Source organism: Nematolebias whitei, chromosome 13 (genome assembly GCF_014905685.2).
Source record: "Nematolebias whitei isolate Nwh7 chromosome 13, NemWhi1, whole genome shotgun sequence".
Classification (NCBI taxonomy): domain Eukaryota; kingdom Metazoa; phylum Chordata; class Actinopteri; order Cyprinodontiformes; family Rivulidae; genus Nematolebias; species Nematolebias whitei.
The window spans coordinates 45616656-45631373 of record NC_056510.1 but is presented as its reverse complement, the minus strand read 5'-3'; the positions used below and the strand labels follow the sequence as shown (position 1 = coordinate 45631373).

The 14718-nt window shown below is 45.1% G+C and overlaps 1 protein-coding gene across 1 annotated transcript in view; it reads left to right on the top strand.

Annotated features, from left to right (window-relative positions):
• The first annotated feature begins 2542 nt into the window (after positions 1-2542).
• The window catches only part of pla1a (phospholipase A1 member A), an 84016-nt gene continuing 71840 nt past the window's right edge, over positions 2543-14718 (top strand). The window contains exon 1 of the mRNA XM_037686732.1: positions 2543-2609. Within this exon, the coding sequence (XP_037542660.1) occupies positions 2543-2609 (67 nt within the window). The remainder of the gene's footprint in view (positions 2610-14718) is intronic.

Here is a 14718-nt window from a genome sequence, read left to right as displayed (position 1 = left end):
CGTCCGCCGGGACCCCCTCGGAGCAGGAGAAGTGAGGAGCGTCCGCCAGGACCCCCTCCGAGCAGGAGAAGTGAGGAGCGTCCGCCGGGACCCCCTCGGAGCAGGAGCGAGGACCTCAGTGGGCAGAGCAGGAGCAGTCCTAACCAGTGTGAGGTTGGGTCATCACACAGCATGGATGATACAGAGGCTGCAGGAGATGGAAAAACTATGGGGACTGTAATAGGCATGGGAGCGAACACAGGGGCTGCAGCTGTGAGAACCTCAGGAGCCAGGAGCAGGAACCGAGGAAGCGCCGGGGGTGTAGCTGGAGGCTCAGAGTCTCTAAAATGACCCTGCAGCTTGTCTTCCAGGAACAGAGCAGTGAGAGTTGGGCTGCCTGCTGGGTCTTGGTTTGGTCTGGTCATTCTGTGATGATTTCTAGGCAAGAGATCCATTTGGTGCAGGCACGCAAGCAGGACTCAGGAAATATAAATAAATGATTTATTATTTACAAAATAAAGATGGCTGACGGGGCAGCAAACTTACATAAATCATGGGACAAGATGCAGGATACGAGGAGCAGGACACAAGGAGCATAACAGGCATCACAGTGACACAATGACCAGACAATGAGGGACGCAGGCAAACAGACATAAATACACACACACTAACGAGACTAACACAGAACACCTGTGAAACATCACAGGTGCAAACATCAGAGGGGAAGCAGACATATATAGAACACTAGAGGGAGACAGAGACCAGAGAAAGCACAACTCCTATACTGGCATCCCCAGAGTCCATCATCAAATGTTTCTTTCTAATAAATAAATTATATCAAAATAAAATGACCCAAGTTGAAAACTTGCTTTTATCTTTTTTGTTCTATTTTCACAAAACACCATTTGCTTTTTGACAACTTTGGACTAATAATACTAATCAAAATAAATCACAGGTTATTCTGTATTTATTTTTTCATGCTAGAGACTATTGAGCTCTAATTGACAGTAACACAACAGGACCTGCAGCTGCAAGTAAGACCCTTAACCTCTTTCCAGAGGAATACGTCCCATTTTGTGTGGTCCTGCTGATATTAGTGACGTTGTGGGACCACACAGATACAGTGTAGAAATCATTGGGTATGTTTACATGGACATAAGTAACCGGATCAAATGGCCAGTCGGAATAAAAGTGTGTCATGTAAACACTCCGTTCGGGTTATTTTTTGTGTATTCAGCGCGATCCGATATAATTTGTGATCAGAACGAAACGGGTGGTTTACGCCGATCCGTAACCCGATTGGTGCGCATGTAAACTCTTGATCTGTTCGTTTTTATCTGATCGTAAAAAACTGACCTGACTGCGCATGTGCGACTTTGCCATTTCCGCCTGGCTAATGCTAATAATGTTAGCATGTCAGGGAAGTAAAACTGGTCGGTGAGCGACACAACATTTCTACTAGAAACTTTTAAAGAGCTCAAAATGATCTGTATTACCTGTAGCTCAGTCAGGGAGTGCAGTAACGTCTCCACCATCATTAAAACCTGTCGCGGGTCCATTTTGGGTGCTCAGGTTTGTTTACGTTCACCCCGGAAGTAGAACTTCTTCTTCGGTGGTTTTTTTAAGGAGAGTTTACCACTCTGCGCATGTCAGTACTGCTGTTCAGAACAAAGCCCGCTGCAGGTAAACGCTCGTCATGAACAGATTGTGCCCATGTAAACAATACAATTGAATTATTCAAACAGAACACATTTCAATCCGGTCAAAGAATTCTGTGCATGTAAACATAGCTATTGTGTCTTAAGACATTAAATCTTAATCTAAAGATTTTCTGTCTTAAATATCCAGGAAATATCTGCCAGTTGCAGCCTGTCGATGACAGAACAAAGTCAAAAGCTCAGCTGGGTGCTTAACACACGTGTACTACTTACATAACAAAGCATACATTGAAAAACCAATAAGCTGATTATTTTCTTCTCTCAGTTTGACCTCTGCTCACTTTCTGAGACACTCCTCCTCTGTTTTTCTCCAAAGCAGAACCACACAAAGTATGTAGGCTTGTGGTACACACAGCGCAGTGGGCAGCCAGGCCAGAGTCCAGTTTTTTTTAGACAAACAGCCATTGAGCACAAACAGGGTCACGGATTCACCAGCAAGAAAAGACCTCCAACCACTGTCTGGCTCATTACAAACCCAGTCTTAGAGAGAAAACAAAAAGAAAGAAAAACAGGTGGAAAAAGAAACTGTCCCCCAATGAATGTGGAGGCTGTGATGAGTAAAAAGAAGAGGGCAGGTGGGGGGAGGGGAGTTGTTGTGGTTTTGTGCAAGCTTTTTTCTAAAAATGAAACCAGTGAATCCAGGCTAGATTCTCAGTCTGTTTGCAGCCTGACTCTGCTTCATTACTGCTCTCTGCCGGTTTCAAAACTGAGGTTTGGTTCCAGAGCTCGTTCACAGAGCTGGGGTTTCATCCATCTGCCAATCTCAGGACTGAACGCCACAGCTGAGAGGCATTAAGCCCTAAATACAGCTCCTCAGCAGCCACAGGCACCATTCACTTTTAGGAATGTTCTGGGAGGACAGATCCATTCTCTTCACCTTTGTACTGGTCTACATCTCTTCCCAAGAGGCCGGTAAGTGGTCTGCTTTTTAATAACTACTGACAATCTTGGTTATAGGATGGCATTTCCTTGCACTTCCGTCAAATACAAAAATAGAACCGTCAGAGCAAGTTTTGGTTTCTACTCACAAGTAAAGCAAGAAATGTTGGAAGACTAATTACAAATTGATTGTTGTGTACAATATTTATATATAATTTTACAGCATTATTATAAATATACTATGTCGTATAAATCTTGGTAGCTTGGTGCTCAGTGTCACAGTTTTTCAACCCGAGGTTGAGGGTACGAGCCCTAACATGATTGTATGTTTAATGACCCCAAGTTGATGGATTGAAAAGGCTCAGACGCAGGTTTACAAAAAGAAGTGTTTGTTTATTTACAGTGCGGGAGTCAGGGACTTTGCAGTGGAAGGAAGTGGGAGACAAGATGAGTATGGCATGTTCAGCATTTTTCAGAACATTGTTTGTAGAATTATCTTACGGTTGTTTGTCTTGCTGCTCGCGTTGGAGAGGGGAAGATACAGGGTCCTGGTCATTCTGACAATGGAGAAGGTTAAGTCCAGAGAGGTGAGTATGAAGCAGTGGGTGGTTTTATTGTGGAAACCTGATATGGATTCAAGCTGAGTAATGGTGTACAGGTTTGTTGATCCAGTCACAGCCAAGGAGCCAGGAAGAAGTCGAGGAGACATGGCAGAGCAAAAATAGGCACACGGGTAAAAATATCAACATGTTAGTCAAAGATTCACAAGTTCAGATTTCAGGCTATCACTCAATTACCCAAGGCAATTAATGCTCCAGCATTGGCTGAACATCTGGCAGAGGTTTAAGTGGTGCAGAGGTACTGGTCAGGAATCAAGTACAGGTGTCATTGGTTGACTATCAGTTGTGGAAGAAGGTGGTTATGGCAGAAGACTAGGAATCCTACAGTGCCCTCCTCTCAAATATTGACTCTTGGTGATCTTTTTTTACCAGGGTGTTCTTTATAAAAGTAGTGATCAGAGTAGGGTCCATGATGAAGGATCAGGTTCAGGTTTGGTTTATTTGTCATCTGCAAAACCAGCACAAGGTCAACAATGCAATTAAATGCTTAGAATGAGAAGAAAGCTCCACTAAGCAGAACAATTTTTCTTTTCCTGAATGGGTTTCATGTAACAAGGTAGTTAGACTGGTGGTAAAAAAAAAAAAAAAAGGGCTGAGTAGTGTGTTACTTATATATTTTGAGTTATTTGTGATGGACCTTCATCACAAAATACAGGTCCTTCTCAAAAAATTAGCATATTGTGATAAAGGTCATTATTTTCCATAATGTAATGATAAAAATGAAACTTCCATATATTTCAGATTCATTGGACACCAACTGAAATATTTCAGGTCTTTAATTGTTTTAATACTGATGATTATGGCATACAGCTCATGAAAACCCAAAATGTCTATCCCAAAAAATTAGCATATTTCATCCCAACAATGAAAACCAGTGTTTTTAATACAAAAAACGCCAACCTTCAAATAATCATGTTCAGTTATGCACTCAATACTTGGTCGGGAATCCTTTTGCATGAATGACTGCTTCAATGCGGCGTGGCATGGAGGCAATCAGCCTGTGGCACTGCTGAGGTGTTATGGAGGCCCAGGATGCTTCGATAGTGGCCTTAAGCTCATCCAGAGTGTTGGGACTTGCGTCTCTCAACTTTCTCTTCACAATATCCCACAGGTTCTCTATGGGGTTCAGGTCAGGAGAGTTGGCAGGCCAATTGAGCACAGTAATACCATGGTCAGTAAACCATTTACCAGTGGTTTTGGCACTGTGAGCAGGTGCCAGGTTGTGCTGAAAAATGAAATCTTCATCTCCATAAAGCTTTTCAGCAGATGGAAGCATGAAGTGCTCCAAAATCTCCTGATAGCTAGCTGCATTGACCCTGGGCTTGATAAAACACAGTGGACCAACACCAGCAGCTGACATGGCACCCCAGTGACTGTGGAAACTTGACACTGGACCTCAAGCAATGTGAATTCTGTGGCTCCTCTTGTGTCTCCTCTTTTCCTCCAGACTCTGGGACCTTGATTTCCAAAGGAAATGCAAAATTTACTGTAATCAGAGAACATAACTTTGGACCACTCAGCAGCAGTCCCAGGCGAGATGCTTCTGACGCAGTCTCTTGTTCAAGAGTGGCTTGACCTGGGGAATGCAGCACCTGTAGCCCATTTCCTACACACGCCTGTGCACCGTGGCTCTGGATGTTTCTACTCCAGACTCAGTCCACTGCTTCCGCAGGTCCCCCAAGGTCTGGAATCGGGCCTTCTCCACAATCCTCCTCAGGGTCCGGTCACCTCTTCTCGTTGTGCAGCATTTTCGGCCACACTTTTCCCATCCCACAGACTTCCCACTGAGGTGCCTTGATACAGCACTCTGGGAACAGCCTATTCGTTCAGCAATTTCTTTCTGTGTCTTACCCTCTTGCTTGAGAGGGTCAATGATGGCCTTCTGGACAGCAGTCAGGTCGGCAGTCTTACCCATGATTGTGGTTTTGAGTAATGAACAAGGCTGGGAGTTTTTAAAAGCCTCAGGAATCTTTTGCAGGTGTTTAGAGTTACGTCGTTGATTCAGATGGTTAGGTTAATAGCTTGTTTAGAGAACCTTTTCATGATATGCTCATTTTTTGGGACAGGCATTTTGTGTTTTCATGAGCTGTATGCCATAATCATCAGTATTAAAACAATTAAAGACCTGAAATATTTCAGTTGGTGTGCAATGAATCTGAAATATATGAAAGTTTCATTTTTATCATTACATTATGGAAAATAATGACCTTTATCACAATATGCTAATTTTTTGAGAAGGACCTGTATTATGAGAAAAAACATTTACCTTTGAGCTGCAGCTGGTGCATTAATCAGAGCTTCTCCCACTTTTCTTATTTCATGGTGGAGTTGTGGCACAGCTTTATTAATTAAAGCTACATAAAGGAATAACATATGTTGGGTCCAGCGTATTAAAAATAAACCTAAACCCCTTGCCTTTGACTGAGTTGTTTGCTCGTAAATTCTTTGTAATATAGCAGAAGGTGGGAAATCTTCACAGCCTTGCTTGGGGAATTAGCCTGAAGTTTGTTGCAGAACTGGTCTGCTGCTTCGCTTTTCATCTACCTTCCACGCATCCATTCATCCATCCATTCATTATCTTTTACCCGTTTCTTCCATTTTGGATCACAGGGTTCGCCGGTGCCTATGTCCAGCAATCACTGTGCGAGAGCAAGGGTACACCCTGGACAGGTCTCAAGTCCATCACAGGAACACATAGAGACAAACAAAACAAACAACCATTCACTCTCTCACATAGGGACAATTTAGAGTTACCAATCAAACTAGCATGCATGTTTCTGGTCTGTGGGAGGAAACCGGAGTACCCGGAGAAAACCCACGCATGCACGGAGAGAACATGCAAACTCCACACAAAAAGGCCTCTGGACCGGGGTTTGAACCGAGGACATGCTCACTGAGAGGTAGTAGCTCTACCAGTTGCACCACCGTGCTGCCCCGCGCATTTGTTGTATTTCCAAAATACAGTACTGCATTTTTATTTTACACTTCTTGCAAACAACCATGCTCTTGTCAAGCTCTGCCTTCTCCAGAACATTGTACAATCCAAAATTACTTTACACTGACTTTTAACGATGAAGGAATGGTTGAATCGTGCTGTCCACTGCTCCATGTGTCTGATGCATCTATCTCGTCAATGAACTGTTGGTGGGGGTCTGGATGGGACAGGAATGGAGCCGATGAGAAGAGGCATTTTAGTTACTGGAAAGCATTCTCTGCCTCTGAGAACTTTATATATTTATCCACCAAATATATAAAGTTCACACGAGAAGATGTAAAAAATGGCAGGCTGGCATTCTTGGACTGTGAGGTCTCAGTTTCTGATAGAGGACATTTGCAAATTGAGGTGTACCGCAAACCCTCCCACACAGACCAGTATTTGAAGTTTGACTCCCATCACCCTTTGCAGCACAAGTTAGGAGTCATCGGGACTCTGTACCACAGAGCAGACAGCGTCCCCACTAACTCAGGAGCCAGGCAGAAAGAGAAATCCCACACAAGACAGGCTATAGAGAAATGTGGATATCCTAACTGGGCCTTACTGAAAGCAGAGAAGAAACCCAAACAGGACTCCAGTCAGTCATCAGGTGAAAAGGAGGAGCCCAGACCCAGACCAGTGGTCATTCCGTATGTTGCGGGAGTATCAGAGAAACTGAGACGTTTATTTTCTAAACATAACGTCCCAGTGGCTTTTAAACCCCAACATGCATTATGGCAAAGACTGGTTCATCCCAAAGATATATTCCCCCGACACAAACAGAGTAATATTGTGTATGCTGTTCAGTGTCAGGAGGGTGATCGGTCTTACATCGGGGAAAATAAACAGCCACTGGCCAAAAGGATGGCCCAGCACAGAAGATCAACATCATCAGGCCAGGATTCTGAGGTCTACACTCATTTCAAGGCCAGCGGTCATTCAGGGATGAAGATGTTCACATCCTTGATAGAGAGGAACGATGGTTTGAGAGAGGAGTAAAGGAGGCCATCTTTGCAAAAAGAAACCATCCATCATTAAACAGGGGTGGAGGCCTCCATGTTCAACTGTCCCCCTCTTACAATGGTGTTATTGCTAGTGTCACTCAGCCCCCTGAGAATAGCAAACAGCCATCAGGGTACTAACGATCCATTGTTAGGCTGATGGTCCTCCTTGATCATGTGAGCAGCTGGTTTTGGTTGTCAGCAGCAAACTGGTTGATCCACTCTGAGACGGTGCTATTTAAGAGACTGAGCTGAATACAGTACCTCAGACTGAGGAAATCTTTCAGATGAAAGACGAAACATTTCTACAACTTTTTTTTCTGTTTGTTTATTTGTTTGTTTTGTTTTTTGAATGTCCAGAGGACCAGACTTAACTTTTTTAGATTTTTCTACGTGGATCATTGAGCATGCATCAGGATGTTTTGTTTGGTGTTTCCTCAGACTGATGAAGCCTTCTTGACGGAGGGTGAAATGTTGCAGCACAAAAAAAAGAAACTGTCTAGATGAATTGAACAGTGTTGGATTTTATACCTGGATTAATGAGCATGGACTTTGGTACAGAGCACAAAGTTTCTTTATATGCAGATGACATGCTTTTGTCATCAGACACTCTTACCAGCATTCCTGAATTACTTACTTTGTTTAAAAAAATCGGGAAACTATCTGGCTATAAGGTTAGAGCGAGCTGATGCCTGTAACCTCTGTAAAAACGAAAATCTTAGACACTATACATTTTTAAAATTGTTTTTAAACATTTAAAGACCTTGGCATTTTGGAAACTCAAGATCGTAAGAACCTCTATGAAACTAATCATCTACCTCTCATAGCGAACCTTAAGCATGACATTGTTAGAGGGCAATCCCTACCTCACACTGGGAGGTAGAAAAAACACTGTAAAAATTAATATTCTACCTAAATTTCTATACCTGTTTCAGAATGCCAAGATGCCAAGATGGCCGTGCTCAGAGCAGTTGCAGCTTAACAGGCAAGGACAGGAAGAGAAGACACCGGGCAGGGGTTATGGTGAGGCTACGAGCTAACACTAAGGCCGGAAAACTCCCGATGCTGTCTCTCTTTCTGTCGAACGTTCGCTCGTTGGACAACAAGATGGATTTGCTTCGTCTGAGAGCGGACTCCTCAGAAGAGATGATGAAGTGTGAGGTGCTTTGCCTCACAGAAACATGGATTAGTAGTAAAACGCCGGATACAGTCTTTCAGCTGGATGACAGACTATTTTTCAGACTATTTTTTTAGCGGACCGCTACAGCGAGCTAACGGGGAAATCACGGGTAGGCGGTGTGTGCATTTTCGTGAGTAAAAGTTGGTGCACAAACTGTACTGTTGTAAAAAAAACTCATGCTGGAAGGTTTTGGAGCAGATTAAAGTGAAATTTCGGCCACATTATGTATCACGCAAGTTCACAGTGACTTTCATTAGTGTTATTTACATTCCTCTGAATGCTAATGCTAACAACGCTCTGTAGGAGCTCCACAATCTCCTCAGCTCATTGCAGAACAAATACCCTGAGGCTCTTTACATGGTAGCCGGAGACTTTAATCACGTGAATCTAAAGGACTGCCTCCCAAGTTTTTACCAGCATGTGGGCATACCAACACGTGGAAACAACACACTAGACCATGTTTACATGAACGTAAAAGATGCATACAAAGTTGAACCTCGCCCCCACCTAGGATTCTCTAATCACATCTCAATCTAAATGGCTCCTGCTTACCTCCTCCCGTTGAGACGCTCCAGACCGGTACAAAAGAAAGTTAAATGTTAGACCCAGGACAGTGGCCCCATACTGAGATTGTTTTGATCGAACAGACTGTCAAGTTTTCAGAGAAGCTGCTGAAAATGGAGGATCCCTTGATCTGGACCAATACGCATCCTCAGTTCTGGGTTACATTAGTACATGCACTGACATCTTCTCCACCATATGATATGTTAAAAGTTACCCGAACAGAAAACCTTGGCTGAATGCAGAGGTGCACACCCTGCTGGCAGCCAGGAACACTGGAACCTTCAGGTCTGGAAACTCACAGGAGCTGAGTAAGACAAGGAAAGAGCTGGTTGCTGGTATTAAGAGGGCCAAGGCTACATATGCACAGAGGATCAAGGGTCAGTTCACCTCACAAGACCCTCGGAGCATGTGGAGGGGCATTAAGTGTATAACAGATTATAAAGGAAGGAGTGAACAATGCCCCAAAGACCCATCTCTGCCTGATGCCCTCAAAAAAATCTATGCACGCTTTGAAGACCCGAACAGACCACCCAGCACCAGACTCACCTCACTATCGGATGAAGAGCATCTTAGCGTGACCTCAGCAGAAGTAAGGAGTACCTTCAGGAGGATTATTCCGCACAAGGCAACCGGATCAGACAACATCACCGGAAAAGTGTTGAAAGAATGTGCCGATCAGCTCTGCGAAGTGCTGGCAGACATCTTTAACACCTCACTTACCCTGGAGACTGTTCCCATCTGCATGAAGACTGCCACCATCATCCCAGTCCCAAAAATCTCTACAGTGACTGGTCTGAATGACTATTGGCCAGAGGCCCTCACCCCAATAGTTGCTAAATGCGTCGAAAAACTGGTCATGACCCATATTAAAATAACCATCAACATCAATGAGGACCCTCATCAATATGCATACCGTGAGAACCAATCAACAGAGGATGCCATCTACTCTGTGGTCCACACTGCGCTCAACCACCTGTCAATCAGCAGTTCCGGTAAGATGGTGCCTGTGTACATGGCTTGCAATCCATGTTGGTGTTCGGATTATTTGTTTTTTGTTCGTTTTTTATATGGGACATATAATCGCTGCTGGTGTATGACCGACAACAGCTTCTGGATCTTCATTTTTCTGCTGCCGATGTCGCTTATTTGGATCAATTTGAGCATACCTCTGGACACCCCCCCCCCATGCTGGCAGACGTGCCTGTTTACCTCCGCTGCGCTCCTCACCTCCCTGCCCGGAGACATCTCTACAGATGCCGGGGTAAACATCCTGGGCTGCTGGTAAAGCTTAAAGCCCTGTGCGGTGCATTTTCCTCTTCAGCTGGTGGTCATGGTTTCCATCGCCAGCTTCCCAAGTGCCCGGACCAGGTAAACAACTGAGGGGCTGTTATTGAAAACCTGCGGCCATTGGCACGCGCAAACTCCACCACTGCTGGATCCACTTTCAACAGTATCCGGATGTGTTTGGTCAACACAAGATGCATTATCAACAAAACTTTTATCCTCAGGGACTACTTTCAAGAGCACGATTTGGACTTTTTCTGCATCACAGAGACATGGATGTCTCTGGGTGAGTCCAGCGCTTTGACAGAATTATTGCCACCGAACTGTCTGTGTTTTAACGCACCACTGCCATCAGGCCGGTGTGGTGGTAGATTATTAACAATATTCAAACCAACGTTTGCCTGTAAACAACTGCTCATCCCAGTTTCTCGCGCCAGCTTTGAGCTAAGCATCTTTGAACTCGGCCATTCGCCTTCGATTTTATGTGCACTCGTCTACCGCCCACCTCAGTCTAAGGATTTCATAAATGAGTTTTCTGATTGCTTGGCTGAAATCACACCAAAATATGATCATGTTTTCATTATTGGAGACTTTAATTTGCATGTGTGCTGTCAGGAGAACCCCTTGGTTAAGGACTTTTTAGATTTATTGGACTCATTTAATCTAACTCAGCATGTAAAAGGTCCTACCCAAGAGCGCAGACATTCACTGGACCTTGTTTTAACACGATGTGACTGTTAGTAATCTTGAAATTGGTGATAATGTTTTTTCAGACGACATGCCAGTCTCCAGTTGAGCTCACCCTCCTCCATCTAACTCCTAAGCCTTGCATTCCTGCATGTAGTAGCCGGGCCACTAACCACTTCACTGCTGCACGTTTCACAGATGCTTATAACTCTGAAATGATCATTCAGCCCCCAGTGTTTCTCACCACCACGGAGGCGCTGGCATCCCTGTTAAACTCTGTCTGCTTAGAGGGCAAAGGCCACATATGCAAAGAGGATCGAGGGTCAATTCATCTCACAAGACCCTCGGAGCATGTGGAGGGGCATTAAGTGCATAACAGATTATAAAGGAAGGAGCGAACAATGCCCCAAAGACCCATCTCTGCCAGATGCCCTCAACAAGTTCTATGCACACTTTGAAGACACAAACAGACCACCCAGCACCAGACTCACCTCACCACCAGATGAAGAGCATCTCAGCATGACCTCAGCAGAAGTAAGGAGTACCTTCAGGAGGATTAATCCGCACAAGGCAACTGGCCCAGACAACATCCCCGGAAAAGTGTTGAAGGAATGTGCTGATCAGCTCTGTGAGGTGCTAGCAGACATATTTAACACCTCACTTACCCTGGAGACAGTTCCCACCTGCCTGAAGACTGCCAACATCATCCCAGTCCCAAAAAGCTCTACAGTGACTGGTCTGAATGACTATCGGCCAGTGGCCCTCACCCCGATAGTCGCTAAATGCTTTGAAAAACTGGTCATGACTCACATCAAAACAACCATCAACATCAACGAGGACCCTGATCAGTATACATACCGTGAGAACCGATCAACAGAGGATGCCATCTCCTCTGTGGTCCACACTGCGCTCAACCACCTGGAGCAGAAAAACTCTTACGTCCATATGCTCTTTGTGGACTTCACATCCACCTTCAACACCATGATCCCCCAAACCCTGATGGACAAACTATCCACACTAGGACTAAGCCACTCTATTTGCAACTGGGTACTAGACTTTTTAACAAACAGACCACAGTTAGTGAGGATCCACAACTTCTCCTCCTCCACCATAACCCTCAGCACTGGCTGCTCACGTATGATTGTGCAGCTACCCATCCAGGCTGTCACATTGTAAAGTTTGCAGATGATACAGCGGTGGTGGGATGCATAACAAACAATGATGAGTCCAGCTATAGGCAAGAGGTGGAACACCTGGAGAGCTGGTGCAAAGAGAATAACCTTCACATCAATGTGAAGAAGACAAAGGAGATGATTGTGGACTTCAGAAGGAACAAAAACACCTACACCCCCCTGAACATAAGAGGATCTGCGGTGGAAGTGGTCTCCAGCTACAAGTACTTGGGTGTACACATGAATGACAACCTCAGCTGGAGCAACAACACCACCAGCCTGATCAAGAAAGCTCATCAGAGACTCTACTTCCTCAGACGGCTGAGGCGAGCTGGTCTGGGAAGTTCAGTCCTCACCTCCTTCTACAGGTGTGCAGTGGAGAGCATCCTGTGCTCTAGCATCAACGTGTGGCATGGAGGCTGCACAGCTGCAGAAAGAAAAGCTTTGCAGAGAGTGGTGAAGGCTGCACAGAAATCTGTCGGAATCAGCCTCCCCACCATCACAGACATCTACACCTCCAGATGCAGGAAGAGGGCCATCTGCATCATGAAGGACCCCACTCACCCAACACACACACTTTTTGCCCCACTCCCCTCAGGAAGGAGGTTAAGGAGCATTAAGTGTAGAACCACTAGACTGAGGAACAGCTTCTACCCTGAGGCTGTTAGACTCATGAATCTCTAACTAGAATAATCACTGTGAAAAACCACATCATGTTGCTGCTGATCTGTTTAAATGTTGATGTGTTCATGCGTGCACATCTGCTCACAGACTCATGTTCATGTTTGTGCTGATGTTCAATGTTTTATGTTATGAGTGCTTAGTGTATATTTAGTTGATGTTTTTCTTAGTTCATATCTTAGATGTCATTACTGTTTTCTTATACATTTTATTGTTGGATGTAACTGGGACATTGTGTACATATTTTCGCTCCACCGCATGTACCCCATGAGGTGCGAATGACAATAAAGAAACTCTGACTCTCTGACTCTGACAAAGACTCTGGATCATGTTGCTCCTGTTAAAACTAGAAAATCAAAACTCAGAGCAGAACCTTGGCTGAGTGACGTCACCAAGGCCGTTAGGCAGCAATGTAGGAGGGTGGAGCGCAAATGGAGGAAAGACAAGCTGCAGGTCTCTTTCCAAATTCTTAAAGAGAGTTGGCGCCGTTATCAGAAAGCAGTAAAAGCTGCTAAATCCAAATACTTTTCTGATATCATAACCTCAAACTCTCACAACCCACGTATGTCCTCTTCTCTACCCTAAACTCTGTTCTCCACCTCACTGAACCATCACCCCTGGAAGGTTCGACTGAGCTGTGTGAGAACTTCTTACATTTCTTTTTGGAAAAACTTGTGACCACCCGGGCTCTCATTTCCCCTCCAACTCATGACCTATCCATCCCACCTCAATCTCTAGCTCTATTTGACCATTTTGAACCAATCACTCTATCTTCTCTAGAGCAGGTTATGTGCAGCTTGAAACCTTCTGGTTCCCCCTTTGATGTGGTCCCCCCTCAACTACTAAAGGAGATTTTCCTACTCTAGGTCCGTCCACCCCTCCCTGGGCTGCCACCTTACCGTGGTGGAGGGGTTTGAGTGTCCCAATGATCCTAGGAGCTATGCTGTCAGGGGCTTTACGCCCTTAGAAGGGTCACCCATGGCAGACAGGTCCTAGGTGAGGGACCAGACAAAGTGCATCCCAAAGACCCCGATGATGAGAGAAATAAACTGACCTAATGTTCCCTTGCCCGGACGTGGGTCACCGGGGCCCCACTCTGGAGCCAGGCCTGGAGGTGGGGCACGCGGGCGAACACCTGGTGGCCGGGCTTTTGTCCATGGAGCTCGGCAGGGCACAGCCTGAAGAGGAGACGTGGGTCCCCCTTCCCATGGGCTCACCATCTGTGGAAGGGGCCAAAGGGGTCGGGTGCAATGTGGGATGGGTGGTGGCCGAGGGCGGGGACCCTGGCGGTCTGATCCTCGGCTACAGAAGCTAGCTATTGGGACGTGGAATGTCACCTCACTGGTGGGGAAGGAGCCTGAGCTGGTGTGTGAGGCTGAGAGGTTCCGGCTAGAAATAGTTGGACTCACCTCTTCACATGTCTCTGGCTCTGGAACCAGTTTCCTTGAGAGTGGCTGGACACCCACTCTGGAGTTGCCCCTGGTGAGAGGCGCTGAGCATGAGTGGGCATACTTATTGCCCCCCAACTTGGTGCCTGTGTGTTGGGGTTCACCCCGGTGAATGAGAGGGTGGCCTCTGTAGATGAACAGATGCTGAGATATATTCATCAATTAAAACGGATTCCTCATTTTTCTGGACTGAATAAAACGTGCATTGAATTTAATGAAATGTAACATGAGACGTTATTTATCTTTGACCCATCAAAATGAATGCGGTCATTTATTTTACAGAATCAAAGTTTAACGTCAAACATTTACATTAATTTGGCAAAATATGAAAATAACAACATAATTAACAGCTTTACAGGTAGTGAGAAACAACGCGGCAATTGTTTCCACTCTTCAGCAGAACAGCAGACATCAATGAAAACTGTACAATTATGATCAATTATCCACACGGCGGTGGATGAGCACTTTACACAGACATTTCTAAATTATCTGGAAGGATTTCTACTTGAGAGAAGAATTTAAAGATGGAAA